Below are 16,037 nucleotides of genomic sequence, written 5' to 3'. Positions count from 1 at the left end.
AGTTGGGTAGTCAGCAGTTTAGTGGGAGTAGGGTCGAGAGAGAGGGAGGTGTTGTTTTAAACCAGATAACCAGGTAGTGAAGGATAGAACTGGAGCTTAATCTCTGCACACATATAAGCTATTATTCACAGAGACACACATTACAAATATGCACCTCCAAACCCAACAACCACAGTTTTCAGTCTGCTCCTATATATAGGAGCACACGTGAATCCCCAGTTAATGCCAACCATCTGAACACAATTAAATACTCAATTGCTCTACAATTAACAAGCATGTTTCATGAACAAGATGAGCTCAGAAAGGGCGTAAAGGAAAATAGGGAGAAACAGGAGAAAGGTGCAAGTTCCAGACAATACTTATTTGAAGAACAAAGCTCATTTTTTAGGGTTTTTTTAATGTCACTGAAATACATACCGTGCTGAGTTTTATTGGCAAATGTTGTTACTGCCTCTGAATGGCCTAAGCTGGTATTACGCACATTCACATGAGAAGATTCAGATCTGTTGTTTTTAATTAAAATGTGCACTGTTGAGAGAGTACTTGTTTCTTCAAACATGGCCATTTGAGTTGCAGTATTGTCTGCAAAGAGAGGAATTTAGTGGTCAGGAATGTATTAAATCTCATGAACCATCAAATGATGTGGAATATATACTGTCAATCCAGTACAGCACAGGTTGAACAAAAAAAAGGTGATCTAGTTTCATAAATATACATTGGAACAATTCCTACATTAGGGGTGATTCTGCAATCACGCCCTCCCAGCAGACGGCTGTGTTCATAGGTTTAGCCAGTTGGATAACTGGGGATAAAATATTGTGGCACTAACTCCAATCTGCACTTGCATTGGGCATGGCTAATTTAATGGGATCAGGAGATCACCCAGTGTTTTTCACAGTACTTCTTTTAAATAACTGCTGGAAGATGGTAATGCATTCCAAAGACAGAAAGGAAGTACAGGCTTGCATTTCTAGAGAGCTTTTATATGTCTTTCAGAAGCATCTCAAAACACAAAAGGGTGCAAAGCCAAAGGGGAAAAGTAGAGAAACAAAAGATGGGTCTAGAAGAGCTGTAGATGGGAATAGCAGAATCATTAACAGCACCCACTGTCTGAAATAATGGGAACAATTGTTATGATCTGAAATTATTGAACTCAGGGCTAAATCCGGAAGGCTGTGAATTACCTAATTGCAAGTTGAGCTGTTGTTTCTCAAGCTTCATTCGACTTTAATGGGAGGCCAAGGACAGAATGGGCGTGCAATGAGGAATTAAAATGGAAAGCAACTGGAAGCTTAGGGTCACACTTCGATGCAGGTGTTCAACAAAGCGATCACTCAATCTGCAATTAGTCTCCTCAATGTAGAGGAGACTGCATCGTGTGCACTAATTCCCATATATCAAACTAAAAGAAGCACAAGTAAATCGCTGCTTCACCTGGAAGGAGTGTTTGGGGTTCTGGGTGGTGGGAGGGGAGGAGGTAAAAGGGCACGTGTCGCATCTCCTATGGTTGCATGGAAAGGTGCTATGGGAATGGGAGGGGTTGTTGGGGGTAATGGAAGAGTGGACCAATGTGTTGATGGAAGGGAAGGGGAGGGGAAGATGTGTCTAGTTGTGGCATGACATTGAGGGTGGCAGAAATGGCAGAGAATGAATGTGGAGGCTGGTGGTGAGGACAGGAAGAGCCCTATTGTCATTCTAGAAGACAGGGGAAGGAGTGATGGCTGAGGTGAGGGAAATGGGAGAGACATGGCCGAGGGCCCTGTCAAACATTGAAGGGGAGTCCTTCGTTGAGAACAAAGAAACAGATATCGGAAACACCTATGTGGAACATGGCATCATCAGAACAGATGCATCGGAGATGGAGAAACTGGGAGAATGGAAGGTAGGGAGGAAGTATGGTCAATGTTGTTGGAGGAATCAGAATGTTTGTAGTGATTGACAGCCTATCCCCAGAAACAGAGATAGAGAAGTTGTTCACGGGAAGGAGGAGCCAGAGATGGACCACGTAAAGGCAAAGGAGACATGGAAATTTGAAGTAACGTTGATGAAATTTTCAGTTCAGGGTGAGAGCAAGAAGCGGCATTGGTACAGTCATCAATGAGCCAGAGAAAAAAGTGAGGGAGAGGACCAGAGTAGGACCAGAACAAAGATTGTTCCAGGTATCCTATCAAAGGCAGGCATGGCTAGGACCTATACGGTTTCCCAGAGTGACACTTTTTATTTGGAGGAAGTGAGTGAGTGAAAGGAAGAATTGTTCAATGTGAGGTCAACTTCGTCCAGGTTGAGGAAGGTGGTGGTGGTGGATGGGAACAGTTTGGGCCTCCATTCAAGGAAGAAACGGAAGGTCCTCAGGCTATCCTGGTGGGGCTGGACATGTAGAGAGATTGAACGTCCACAGTGAAAAGGAGACGGTTCGGGTCAGGTTAGCACCGCAGCCTCACAGCTCCAGCGACCCGGGTTCTATTCCGGGTACTGCCTGTGTGGAGTTTGCAAGTTCTCCCTGTGTCTGCATGGGTTTTCGCCGGGTACTCCGGTTTCCTCCCACCACCATAGGTAAATTGGCCATTAAAAATTGCCCCCAGTATAGGGAGGTGGTAGGGGAATAGAGGGACAGGTGGGGATGTGTTAGGAATATGGGATTAGTGTAGGATTAGTATAAATGGGTGGTTGATGGTCGGCACAGACTCGGTGGGCCAAAGGGCCTGTTTCAGTGCTGTATCTCTAAATAAATAAATAAAAACTGGAAACTGTTAAAGTGGTGACAGGTATGGGAAGAGTTGCGGATGCAGGTCAGAAGAGAATGGATAAGGGGAGAAAAAATAGAGTTGAGATTGGAAGAAATAAGTAGATAGTGTTCTCATTGAATGAGGGTTTATACCCACCTTCTGACCCACAGTCTATCTACTGAAGGAAACTGACACTCTAGCTAGTAGTAAAACAACCAGTTATCAATGGAAATGAACAATAGGTAAATAATGTCCTTTTATGTATAAATCCATGTTAAAATTTTAGCACTTAATAAACAATGGCAAGCACGATTATTTTTTTCCACTTTCTGTTTCTTCTTTGGCCCAAGGATCTTTGCCTCAATTTGCTTTTGCATCTGACAAGCAGATTAGAAGTAGCTGTCAGAATGCATGAATGTCAGCGGAGACTGGGTTTGTCCGGTATGGAATGCAACACATAAACTCACTTGGATACCTTGACTGGAAAACACATTAAAGCTTAAAAGAATTACTGCAACATTAAATTGGAAACACTTTTGAATATTCATCACTGAAACAATCCGCTTTACACATAACAAATTCACAACGCAAACAAGTGATCTGTTGCATCAAGTGTTTTGCTATCACTCAGATCCACTCACAGGTCAGCATTTGTATTGGTTCCCCTCAGATTTTTCTGTAGAATTCTGGTACTTGCATTGTAAATTGCATTATATATGAAATCACACAGGATGTTGTTCCGTGAAAATAATTTCAGACAGGTGAGATTGTTAAAATCCTGATCAGAAAATGCCATTATGCATAGCATAGTGGCACACTGACCACCTCCAGGCGCGTATCCATTGTCTCTCGAGATAAGGAGGCCCAAAAGAAGAAAAAAGAAGGAGTGGCACACAGCAGCTTATTTTATGGGAATGCTATTACTTTAACTGAGCCGAAATAGATCAAGTCATTAAAATTAGACCAATGTTGATAACAAACTTTTAAGGGAAGTGTTGCATAAGTACTGCAATTTCTAACTGATAGTATTACTGAATAAGAATTTCAGGATCCCTGTACGGATTGTAAAACTGACTCATGTAACACAATAACAACCTGCATTTATCTAGTGTCTTTAACATCTGAATGCACAAATATTCACAGTAGATACTCCGATTACAGGAATATTCACCGAAGTTAATATACTGAATGTTGACTTGTATCTGATTCAGTCATTGGTGCTCTCTATAATTAAATAATTTTACCCCAAACAAAGGAATGAATTAAAAATAAACTCACCCTGAGATTTGCAGAATGCCAACACAAAAGCCATGAGTAATCCTCTTGGCACAGTAGCTTCTGTCATGTTGATTAAATTTGATTTTAACTCAAAGAAAGGTTGCAGTTTCTGAGGCCGTTTAGAAACAGCCTTTGTAATTGTGTGGTTGCTACACAGCCAGACAATATACACTAATGGAAACTTCTATAAGGACTCTCACTTTGTCGCAAGGTTACATTGGTGCTGTTTGACTCCCCTCCAGATACTAACTTTAGTTTCATATCATAGATATGGCACATTGTTTCGAAATAGCTTAGAATGCATCATTATGCAGTTGGGCTGGGTGTAATCTACAGTGAGGTGACTGGTATGTAACATCAATATTCAAAACCTTCATTTACTTCCAGCAAATTTCAAAGGACATAACATATTGAAAAAAACTTGTAAAATACTTGCATTTATAGAGTATCTTTTATATTGAAGTGTCTGAAATGGCTTACATGAAGTGAAATTAATTAAAGTGAATGACTTAAAGAAAGGTAAAGGATTCTTTTAGTGGTACACCATCGCAGAATTCATTTATGACACAAACACATCTAATATAAAAATATAAACCCATGAAACCCAAGTGCAGCTAGATGGACTTTTTCATGTGCTTGTGGGTGCTCCTACATGGTGCTCCCCCTGCGCTGTCCCTGAGATGGAGGCAGGGTGCTGACCGTTCTACTCTGTGGCCTTCGATGACTTTGGTGTGTCATACTCTGGTAGCCTGAGGCCTTTGACAGCCCCAGCGTATTGCCACTTCTGTCTCTGCATCTTCTAGAGCCACTGGTGTCACCATCAGAATGGCTGAGGAGCCACCATGCACATCAGGAGCACCCTGAAAGGAACCCCCAGTTGCTATCGACAGCCTTTCAGGGTACACTTTGCCCTCCTTGCTCACCTGAGCAGTTTGTTGGCTGCAGGCATCTCGTCCCCCTCTCGGCCAGCCTTCCTCCACAGAACTCATAGAGATGGAGATGGAATGCAGGTCAGTGCACATCTCAGGCATCCACTGGGCGGTACGCTGGATGTGGCTCTCCATGAGGGTCGCCAGTCTCTCAATGGAGGAAGCCATGCATACTCAAGCCAGACACATGGCTGCACTCATGGCCTGGATGGGCTCATCTGTCATCTGAGTGTGGGTATGTATCGCCTCTGGAAGCTCTGCCAGATGTTCCCACATCTTGCACTACAGCTCCAGCATCTGCTACCTTGTTGATGACTCCAGGAGCATGTCATCAGCTTGAAGGTGAGTATTATGGTGCCCTCCCACAGTCCTCTGAGTGTGAGTGACCTTGGCTGTCACTGCCATCATCAGCTGCTTGGACGCTGCGCTCACCAGACTATGACCCTGTTACTAATTGCGCACGACTACCCACCGACGTGGAAGTCATTGCGCTGGTGGAGGGTGCAAGGAAATGATGTGACGGTGCACTCTGTGAGGTCTCCACCTCCTCAGAGGTGGAGGGTTGTCTCTCAGGTTTGGTAGCTGACCGTTCTTGTTCACATCCTGCAAGAGAGAGGAGTGGTGAGAGGGCAATGCGTTTTCCATCACATCCTTCTGGCTACTCATCGTCTGGAGTTCTCCTGGGCCCGTCCATGGCAATGTAAAAACCTGTCCGATTGGCTCTTCTTATGATAATGGCAGGTAAAAAAGTAAAGACTCACTGAATTGGCCAGTTTATCCACATAAAAGAAATAAATCTGTTATGGACAAACAAGGAGAGGAAAAAGAATGGAGCCCTTCAACCCCTCCTCAGCTGACTGGAACATTCTTATTGGATTTATTGATGCCTATCTTATTTGTATGACCCCTAGTTTTGGCCTCCCCAATGAGTAGAAATATTTTCTCCACGTCTACATTCTCAAACCCTTTCAGAATCTTAAAAACCTCAATGAAGTCATCTCTCAGAGAAAAGAGACCCAGCCTGTTTAGCCTTTACTGATTTAAGCAAAATACTACGGATGCTGGAAATCTGAAATAAAAACAAGAAATGCTGGAACCACTCAGCAGGTCTGGCAGCATCTGTGGAAAGAGAAGCAGAGTTAACGTTTCGGGTCAGTGACGTTAACGTTCCGAAGAAGGGTCACTGACCCGAAACGTTAACTCTGCTTCTTTTTCCACAGATGCTGCCAGACCTGCTGAGTGGTTCCAGCATTTCTTGTTTTTATTAGCCTTTACTGATTGTTGTATCCTCTTAGAACTTGTAAATGTTTTTGTGCACTTTCTCCAGTGCTTCTATATCCTTTTTGTAATATGGGGCTGAATTATCGGGGACCATTTGAGACAGGAACAGAGGGAGGGTGGGACATAAAATAGGGACGGAAGATATTGGACAGGAAGTTCAAGGTCATCACGTCCCTTCCAGATTTCACTATCAGTAGCCAACTTGGAGAGCAAAACTCATACACCCACAAGGCGGGAAGGTAATTAAGGTAGTTAAGATGGGCAACACAGTGGCGCAGTGGTTAGCACTGCAGCCTCACAGCTCCAGTGACCCGGGTTCAATTCTGGGTACTGCCTGTGTGGAGTTTGCAAGTTCTCCTTGTGACTGCGTGGGTTTTTGCTGGGTGCTCCGGTTTCCTCCCACAGCCAAAGACTTGCAGGTTGATAGGTAAATTGGCCATTGTAAATTGCCCCTAGTATAGGTAGGTGGTAGGGGAATTGTGGGGATGTGGTAAGAATATGGGATTAATGTAGGATTAGTATAAATGGGTGGTTGATGGTTGGCACAGACTCGGTGGGCTGAAGGGCCTGTTTCAGTGCTGTATCTCTAAATAAAATAAAATAAATAAGATCCAATCGACAGCAATCTTATTCTCTATTTTGGATTTAACTAATGGCGCACAGGAACCACGGGGCTTCAGGGCTTTGCTGGTGAAAGGAGGTGACAAGGAGTGTCGGCTTCACTGGGAAGCCAGCGGGTGAGGCAGCGTCAGTAAGCTGTGATCTGTAAACTGTAAGGAGTTAACCCCTTACTCACAACAGTTTCAGATGTGACAAAAAGTTCAGTTGTGAAACTATTGAGACAAAGTCAGAACAAGTTTATTAAGTTTTGCTCAAATTAAAGCAGTAAACACAGGCAGCGATTTGCACTCTAACACGGGCTATATACTTCCTGTATTAGTCCTGGAGGGGGAGTGAACATCTTCTCTTGCAGTTCTGAGGAAAACCACACCCGCCAAAGTGAGGCATATTAATTTTGTCATATGGAACATTAATTTTAAACTCCTACTGGACTGAAAACATGGCTGCAGCTGCAGAGGATAGAATGAAACACACTATTCAGAGTCAGAGGGATTGACCCCTCCTCACTTCACCGTAACAATGGACTAGAAGATTCTCCAGCTCTCTCTTCACCCATATCCAACATGTGGATAGTTCCTACTAAATACTATTTCTTCCTAATCTTCAACTATCCCAATTCAAATTCTGTATCCCTTTTTGTTTAATGTTATTCCCTCTGACTGTGAATAGTGTGTTTGATTCTATTCTCTTTATTTTAAAGTTAGTTTCTCGATGGAGTATGTGTCAATGCCTTGATGATTAAAAATATTTGTCTCACTCTACTGGCCACATGAACCTTTTCATGTTGTTCTGTTATCAAATAGCTGAGCATGCATGAAACCTGTTTTTCAGTGCAGGTTCTCCATGCATTTCCGCATGTTGGTTACTTCACACATGACAAATCACATCTGCACACTCACACCGGTGTTCCAATGTCATTCCACATGTGCCATCAGATACAAGCCATTCTTGGACTTTCAGGTTATCCTCTCAAACAATCAAGTGAAGTGTCTGTCTGAAACTCTTTCCTTATCTCTCCTTCCATGGACCCGATGTCTCGGGTAGTGGCCAGACTATCAAATGTGATTTTCTTAAAACGTTCATCGACAAGGGTACAAATATTTCCAAAAGAAAATGATCAATTTATTTGTCTCATCTACACCCTACTAGAACGTACATGAATACCAAATTGGTATGTTCCATTGAACTGCGTCCTGGTGATATTTCCAAATCCCAGTTCCAATCCCCTATCCTCAATCAATTCCTCTCATTCACTTTTACACATCCCATGAGTTACCATTCTGTTTCATTCATGAGCCCTGGAGGAACTTTACAGTCCAGTACAATATTCTCAGAATATCTTGAATACAGTAATGAAATATTCCCACTAGACTGCAGGCATTAACACATTTTGTTTGTCTTGCATCTAACATTTTATCATTTCACAATTATCCCAAGTTAAAATAACAGTGTTGTTGGGCTGACAGGTTTTGTCAATGTTAAATTAATTTGTCCCCAAAAGAAACTTTTTATTTCTTAATACTCAGTTTTATGTGAAATAACATACAAACATACAAATTAGGAGCAAGAGTAGACCATTCGGCCCTTCGAGCCAGGTCACCATTTGATAAGATCACAGCTGAGCTGAATGTGGCCTCAACTCTACTTTCCTGTCTGCCCACCATAACACTTGACTCCCTTGTCTATAAAGAATCTGTCTAACTCAGCTTTGAATATATTCAATGACCTAGCCACTACTGCTCTCTGAGGAAGTGAATTCCACAGTCTAATGACTCGCTCATAGAAAAAATTTCTCCTCATCTCCATCTTAAATGGGAGACCCCTTATTTTTAAATTGTGTCCCCTAGTTCGAGTCTCGCCCAAAAGGGGAAACATCCTTCCAGCATCCACCCTATCAAGTTCCCTCAGGATCTTATATGTTTCAATATGATCACCTCTCATTCTTCTAAATTCCAATGGGTATAGGCCCAGCCTGTTCAACTCATAAGATAACCCCTTCCTCCCATAAATCAGTCAAGTGAACTTTCTCTGAACTTCTTCTAATGCAATTATATCCTTTCTTAAGTAAGGAGACTAAAACTGTACACAGTACTCCAGATGTGGTCTCACTAAGGCCCTGTACAGCTGTAGCAACACTTCCCTCGATTCCCGTTGCAATAAACACCAATACTCCATTTGCCTTCCTAATCACTTGCTGTATCTGGATACCAACCTTTGTGATTCATGCACCAGGACACCCAGATCCTTTTGTACTGCAGAGTTCTGCAGTCTCTCTCCATTTAAATAATATATTGCTTTTCTATTCTTCCTGCCAAAGTGTTCAAGTTCACATTTTTCCACCTTATACACCATCTGCCAATTTTTTGCCCACTCACTTAACCTATCTATATATCCCTTTGCAGATTCTTTATGTCCTCTTCACAACTTATCTTCCAATTTATCTTTGCCTCAACTGTAAATTTAGCAACCATACATTCGGTCCCTTCATTCAAGTCATTAATATTGATTCTGAATAGTTGAGGCCCCAGCACTAATCCCATCAGTTTCAGCTTGCCAACCCGAAAAATGATCCATTTATTCCTACTCTTTGCTTCCTGTTAGCTAAGCAGTCCTTTATCCAGGCTAATATGTTACCCCCTACACTGTGAACTCTCCTTTTGTGCAGTAACTTTTGATGTGGAACCTTATCAAATGTCTTTTGGAAATTCAAGTCCACCACATCTACAGGTTCCCCTTTCATCTACATTGCTTGTTAATTCCTCAATGAACTCTAATAAATTAGTTAAACATGATTTCCCTTTCACAAAACCACGTTCACTCTGCCTGATCGCATTATGATTTTCTAAATGTCCTGCAATAGCCTCTTTAATAATGAACTCCAGCATTTTCCCTCTGACAGATGTTAAGCTAACTGGCCTATAGTTTCCTGCTTTCTGTCTCCCTCCTTTCTTGAATAAAGGTGTTAAATTAGCTATTTTCCAATCTACTGGGACCTTTCCAGAATCTAGGGAGTTTTGGAATGGCGGCACAGTGGCGCAGTGGTTAGCACCGCAGCCTCACAGCTCCAGCGACCCGGGTTCAATTCTGGGTACTGCCTGTGTGGAGTTTGCAAGTTCTCCCTGTGTCTGTGTGGGTTTCCTCCGGGTGCTCCGGTTTCCTCCCACATGCCAAAGACTTGCAGGTTGATAGGTAAATTGGCCATTATAAATTGTCCCTAGTATAGGCAGGTGGTAGGGAAATATAGGGACAGGTGGGGATGTGGTAGGAATATGGAATTAGTGTAGGATTAGTATAAATGGGTGGTTGATGGTCGGCACAGACTTGGTGGGCCGGAGGGCCTGTTTCAGTGCTGTATCTCTCTAAACTCTAAACTAAAGCCTCTATTATCTCTGCACCCACTTCTTTTAAGACACTCGGATGCAGACCATCAGGTCCAGGGGACTTGTCAGTCTTTAACTCTAATAGCTTTCCCAGGACCTTTTCCCTGATGATTATGATTGTTTTAAGTTCTTCCTTCCCTTTTATCTTTTGTTTTTCAAGTATCTTTGGGATTTTTTTGTTTCTTCGATAGTGAAGACTGATACAAAATACCTATTCAATGCTTGCGCTATTTCCTTGTTACCCATGATTAATTCCCCTGACTCACTCTCTAGAGGAGAGTAACTAATTAATCTAAGGGTAAGTCAGGGCAGGAGAGCTCAGCCCCGTGATATGCTCCTCCTGCGCAATGTGGGAAATCAGGGATACTGGAAGTATGCCTGATGACCATGTGTGCAGGAAGTGTAACCAGCTACTGGCTACCCGCATTACGGAGCTAGAGCTGCAGGTGGATTCACTGCGGAAAATCCGCGAGGCTGAGGAAGGCATGGATAGCATGTTTAGTGAGGTGGTCACACCGCAGGTAATCGCTGCACAGGCAGAAAAGAGATAGGTGACCACCAGATGGAGTAGTAGGCGCAGGCAGGTAGTGCAGGAATCCCCTGTGGCCATCCTCCTCTCAAACAGATATACCGCTTAAGATACTGTTGGGGGGGGATGACCTCCCAGGGGAAAGCAGCAACAGCCAAGTTCTTGGCACCACGGAGGCCTCTGCTGCACAGCAGGGGAGAAAAAGAGTTGGAAGAGCTATAGTGATAGGGGATTCTATCGTAAGGGATGCAGATAGGAGTTTCTGTGGCCACAAATGAGACTCCAGGGTGGTATGTTGCCTCCCTGGTACTAGGGTCAAGGATGTCTCGGAGCGGCTGCAGGACATTCTGAAAGGGGAGGGTGAGCAGCCAGAGGTCTTGGTCCATATTGGTACTAACGACAGAGGCAGGAAAAGAGATGAGGTCCTGCAAAGTGAATATAGGGAGTTAGGCAGAAGGTTAAAAAGCAGGACCTCTAGGGTTGTAATCTCAGGATTACTCCCTGTGCCACGTGCTACTGAGGGTAGGAATAGGAGGATAAGGCAAATGAATGCATGGCTGAAGAGCTGGTGCAGGCGGGAGGGCTTCAGCTACATGGATCATTGGGATCTCTTCTGGTGCAGAGTTGACCTGTACAAGAAGGACGGGTTGCATCTAAACTGGAGGGGGACCAATATCCTTGCGGGGAGGTTTGCTAGTACTACTCGGGAGGGTTTAAACTAGTCTTGCAGGGGGCGTGGGACCCAAAGTAGTAGTCCCTCAGATGAGATAGTTGAGGCAAATGTAGAGATTAAAGCAAGCAAGTCCAGTAGGCAGGCCAGGCAAGGGCAGGACAGGGAGCGTGGAACGTCTGGTAGGCTAAACTGCATTTACTTTAATGCAAGAAGCCTTACAGGTAAGGCAGATGAACTCAGAGCATGGATCAGTACATGGGATTGTGATATTATAGCTATTATGGAAACGTGGTTGAGGGATGAGCAGGACTGGCAGCTCAATGTTCCGGGGTACAGATCCTTCCAGCGTGACAGAGGTGGAGGTAAGAGAGGAGGGGGAGTTGCACTATTGATTAGAGAGGACATCACAGCAGTACTTAGAGAGGATATCCCAGGGGGAACATCCAGCGAGGCCATATGGGTAGAACTTAGAAATAAGAAAGGGGTGATCACTTTGATGGGATTATACTATAGGCCCCCCAATAGTCAGAGGGAATTGGAGGAGCGTAGATGTAGGGAAATCACAGATAGGTGTAGGAATTATAGGGTTGTAATAGTAGGTGATTTTAACTTCCCTAATATTGATTGGGACTGCCTTAGTGCTAAGGGATCAGATGGGGAAGAATTTGTTAAGTGTGTCCAAGATAGTTTTCTGAAGCAGTATGTGGATGGCCCTACTAGAGAAGGGGCTATACTCGACCTTCTCTTAGGAAATGAGGATGGGCAGGTGATTGATGTGTCAGTGGGGGAGCACTTTGGGACCAGTGACCATAACTCTATTAGCTTCAAGATAGTTATGGAAAAGGATAGGACTGGTCCTCAGGTTGAAGTCCTAAATTGGGGGAAGGCTAATTTCGATGGCATCAGACAGGAACTCTCAAAAGTTGAATGGGGGAGGCTGTTTACAGGTAAAGGGATGTCTGGCAAGTGGGAGGCTTTTGAAAGTGAGATAGGAAGAGTTCAGGTCCAGCATGTTCCTGTTAGATGGAAGGGCAAGGCTGGCAAGTTGAGGGAACCTTGGCTGATGAGGGATATTGAGGGTCTGGACAGGACAAATCAGGAGGCATATGTCAGGTATAGGCAGCAGGGATCGAGTGAGTCCCTCAAGGAGTATAGGGGATGTAGGACTACATTTAAGAAGGAAATTAGGAGGGCGAAAAGGGGCCATGAGATTTCCCGGGCAGATAAGATAAAGGAGAATCCCAAAAGATTCTGTAAGTATATTAAGAGTAAAAGGGTAGCTAGGGAGAGAGTAGGTCCCCTTAAGGATCAGTGTGGCAATCTATGTGTGGAGCCATGGGAAATGGGCGAGGTATTAAATGATTATTTCTCATCTGTATTTACCGTGGAGAAGGTCATGGAAGCTAGTGAGTTCAAGGGAGGGAACAGCGATATTCTGGAGCATATCAACATTACAAAGGAGGAGGTGTTGGAGGTTTTGAAGCGCATTAAGGTGGATAAATCCCCAGGGCCTGACCAGGTGTATTCTAGGATGCTATGGGAAGCAAGGGAGGAGATTAATGGGGCCCTGGCAGAGATTTTTGTATCATTGTTAGCCAAGGGTGAGGTACCGGAAGACTGGAGGATAGCTAATGTTGTGCCTTTATTTAAGAAGGGCAGCTGGGATAAGCCAGGGAACTACAGGCTGGTGAGCCTTACATCAGTGGTGGAAAGGTTATTGGAAGGGATTCTGAGAGACAGGATTTATATGCATCTGGATAGGCAAGGTCTGATTACGGATAGTCAGCTTGGCTTTGTGCGTGGGAAATCATGTCTCACGAATTTGATTGAGTTTTTCGAGGAGGTGACCAAGAGGATTGATGAGGGCAGGGCGATGGACGTTGTCTACATGGACTTTAGCAAGGCCTTTGACAAGGTCCCGCATGGTAGGCTGGTCCAGAAGGTCCAAACACATCCAGGGTGAGCTTGCCAATTGGATACAAAATTGGCTTGGTGATAGGAGGCAGAGGGTGGTAGTGGAGGGTTGTTTTTCAGATTGGAGGCTGGTGACCAGTGGTGTGCTGCAGGGATCAGTGCTGGGCCCTCTGTTGTTTTTCATATATATTAATGACTTGGATGGGAATGTAAGGGGCATGATTAGTAAGTTTGCAGATGACACCAAAATTGGTGGTGTAGTGGACAGTGAAGAAGGTTGTCTTAGGTTACAACAGGATATAGATCAACTGGGAAAGTGGGCAAGGGAGTGGCAAATGGAATTTAATGCAGACAAGTGTGAAGCGATGCATTTTGAGAAGTTAAACCAGGGCAGAACATATACAGTGAATGGCAGGGCCCTGGGGAGTGTTGTTGAGCAGAGAGACCTTGGGGTGCAAGTACATAGTTCCCTGAAAGTGGCAACACAGGTAGACAGGGTGGTGAAGAAGGCGTATGGCATGCTTGCCTTCATCGGCTGAGGCATTGAGTACAAGAGTTGGGACGTCATGTTACAGTTGTACATAACGTTAGTTTGGCCGCATTTGGAATACTGTGTGCAGTTCTGGTCGCCGCACTACAGGAAAGATGTGATTAAGCTAGAGAGGGTGCAAAAAAGATTCACAAGGATGTTGCCTGGTTTGGAGGGCTTGAGTTATAAAGAGAGATTGGATAGGCTGGGTCTGTTTTCCCTGGAGCGAAGGAGGCTGAGAGGGGACATGATTGAGGTATATAAAATTATGAGAGGCATAGACAGGGTAGATAGCCAGAGTCTGTTTCCCATGGTAGGGGTGACTAAAACTAGAGGGCATAGATTTAAGGTGAGAGGGAGGAGGTTTAAAGGGGGATCAAAGGGGTACATTTTTCACACAAAGAATAGTGGGTATCTGGAATGAGCTGCCTGAGGAGGTGGTGGAGGCAGGAACAGTAGCAACATTTAAGAGGCATCTGGACAGGTACTCGAATGAGCATAGCATAGAGGGATATGGAATTAATGCAGGCAGGTGGGATTAGTATCGATAGGCATTATGGTCGGCAAGGACGCGGTGGGCCGAAGGGCCTGTTTCTATGCTGTACAACTCTATGACTCTATGACTTACCAGCAATGAAAGACTCCACACTGAACTCAAAGGACTGTAAATACACCCAGCTACTGACTCAAACATTTCCCCTTTATTCTTTCTACTTTTCCTGTCTCTATCTGCGTGTGTGTTTATTGCATATGCATGCTAGCGTGGTCACATGGACACGGTGGGCCGAAGGGCCTGTTTCTATGCTGTACGACTGTATGACTCTATGAGAAGGAGACATAGGTTAATGAGTGATGTTGCTACAGTGTTCAATATGGGATCTTCTCTGGTAAATATTTTAGATTTAGAAAATGTAGATTCAAAGGTGAGAAGGCTAACAAAGCAGACTAAGGATATTTTGACTAAAATGAATAGCAACCAGCAACCAGCAACAAGTAGCTACAACTAGTCGAGATTTAACCAAGTCTACTAAAGTTTGGTTACCATAATGGAGGCTCACGCTAAAACAATTAACAAGTTTATTATGGCCATAGAGGGGATATTCCATAGCACTGATAACGAGAGTGTGTCTCATACTTATGGGTCATGGATGTTAGAACAAACCCGAGAGCATTTGAAACAAGTCGAGGAAGGTGAATTGCCAGTATGGATAATTAATACTCAGATAAGAAACTTAGTTAGTGATAGAGGTAATGTAAACATAATTCAAGAAAGTGATAGCTATCGTTCTTAGGGCTAATGGGATCAAGGGATACGGGGAGAAAGCGGGAACTGAGTTTGGATGATCAGCCATGATCGTATTGAATGGCGGAGCAGGCTCGAAGGGCCGAATGGTCTACTCCTGCACCTATTTTTCTACGTTTCTATAACTGGATTTCAACTCAGAAAGTTAGTTAAGGTTTAGTCGAGCAACGAATGTCTGGGAACGGGAGTCTCTACGATTGGGTTAGTACTGGGAATACCGGCCATACCCCAATGACAGACTGGGATGAAGCTTTTTGAGGTAGAAAGCATAGGAGTAGTATGAAACGGGGAATACATTAAATATCATGATATACTACCCTATGCCGTGAAGAATAATGGTGATACGGCTGGAACCACGTTGACCAAGTGTGAGATGGGAGGCAACATTGTTATTGATAAAACCCCAGAGTCAATGTGTGGATTTAAAAGTAACCTCACTGTAAATTGCACTATGGAAGTGTCCAAGGTAACATTTGGAATCACACGAGTGGCGCACCGAGGAAAAGGGACTTACTATATAACCACCACTGTAAGCGGTCATCCCTATGGAAACATGACCTGTACAGTGAGTAATACTACCTTCTGTATGGTCCCACAAATCCCCACTCGCATCAGAAGCATCGAGATCGTGGACATACATCAATGAGAGCAATTTAATATTACTGTACATGAGGGCATTAAGGACAATTTGATGGAGAGGTACGCGTATGAGATTGAGCCTTTGCCTACCAACTTACAACGTGAATGGGACAGATTGAATATCATCGTACAGTCCTTCTTTGAAGTAGTGCAACAGTCACGAGGGGTACAGAAGGAGATAGACCAGGTAAAGGTCAGCACCTGGTGGGATGACCTGTGGGACTGGGGGACCAAT

At 44.0% G+C, this 16,037-nt stretch overlaps 1 protein-coding gene across 4 annotated transcripts in view; it reads right to left on the bottom strand.

Annotated features, from left to right (window-relative positions):
- The window catches only part of LOC137368770 (uncharacterized), a 244,694-nt gene that overhangs the window by 54,464 nt on the left and 174,193 nt on the right, over positions 1 to 16,037 (bottom strand). For all 4 annotated transcript variants that reach the window (XM_068028966.1, XM_068028968.1, XM_068028967.1 and 1 more), the window contains one exon: positions 418 to 582. In XM_068028966.1, coding sequence (XP_067885067.1) covers positions 418 to 582 — 165 coding nt within the window. The remainder of the gene's footprint in view (positions 1 to 417; positions 583 to 16,037) is intronic.

This window comes from Heterodontus francisci, chromosome 4 (genome assembly GCF_036365525.1).
Source record: "Heterodontus francisci isolate sHetFra1 chromosome 4, sHetFra1.hap1, whole genome shotgun sequence".
In the NCBI taxonomy this organism is placed as follows: Eukaryota; Metazoa; Chordata; class Chondrichthyes; order Heterodontiformes; family Heterodontidae; genus Heterodontus; species Heterodontus francisci.
The sequence above is the reverse complement of the archived record's forward strand: the minus strand, read 5'-3'. Positions and strand labels throughout refer to the sequence as shown.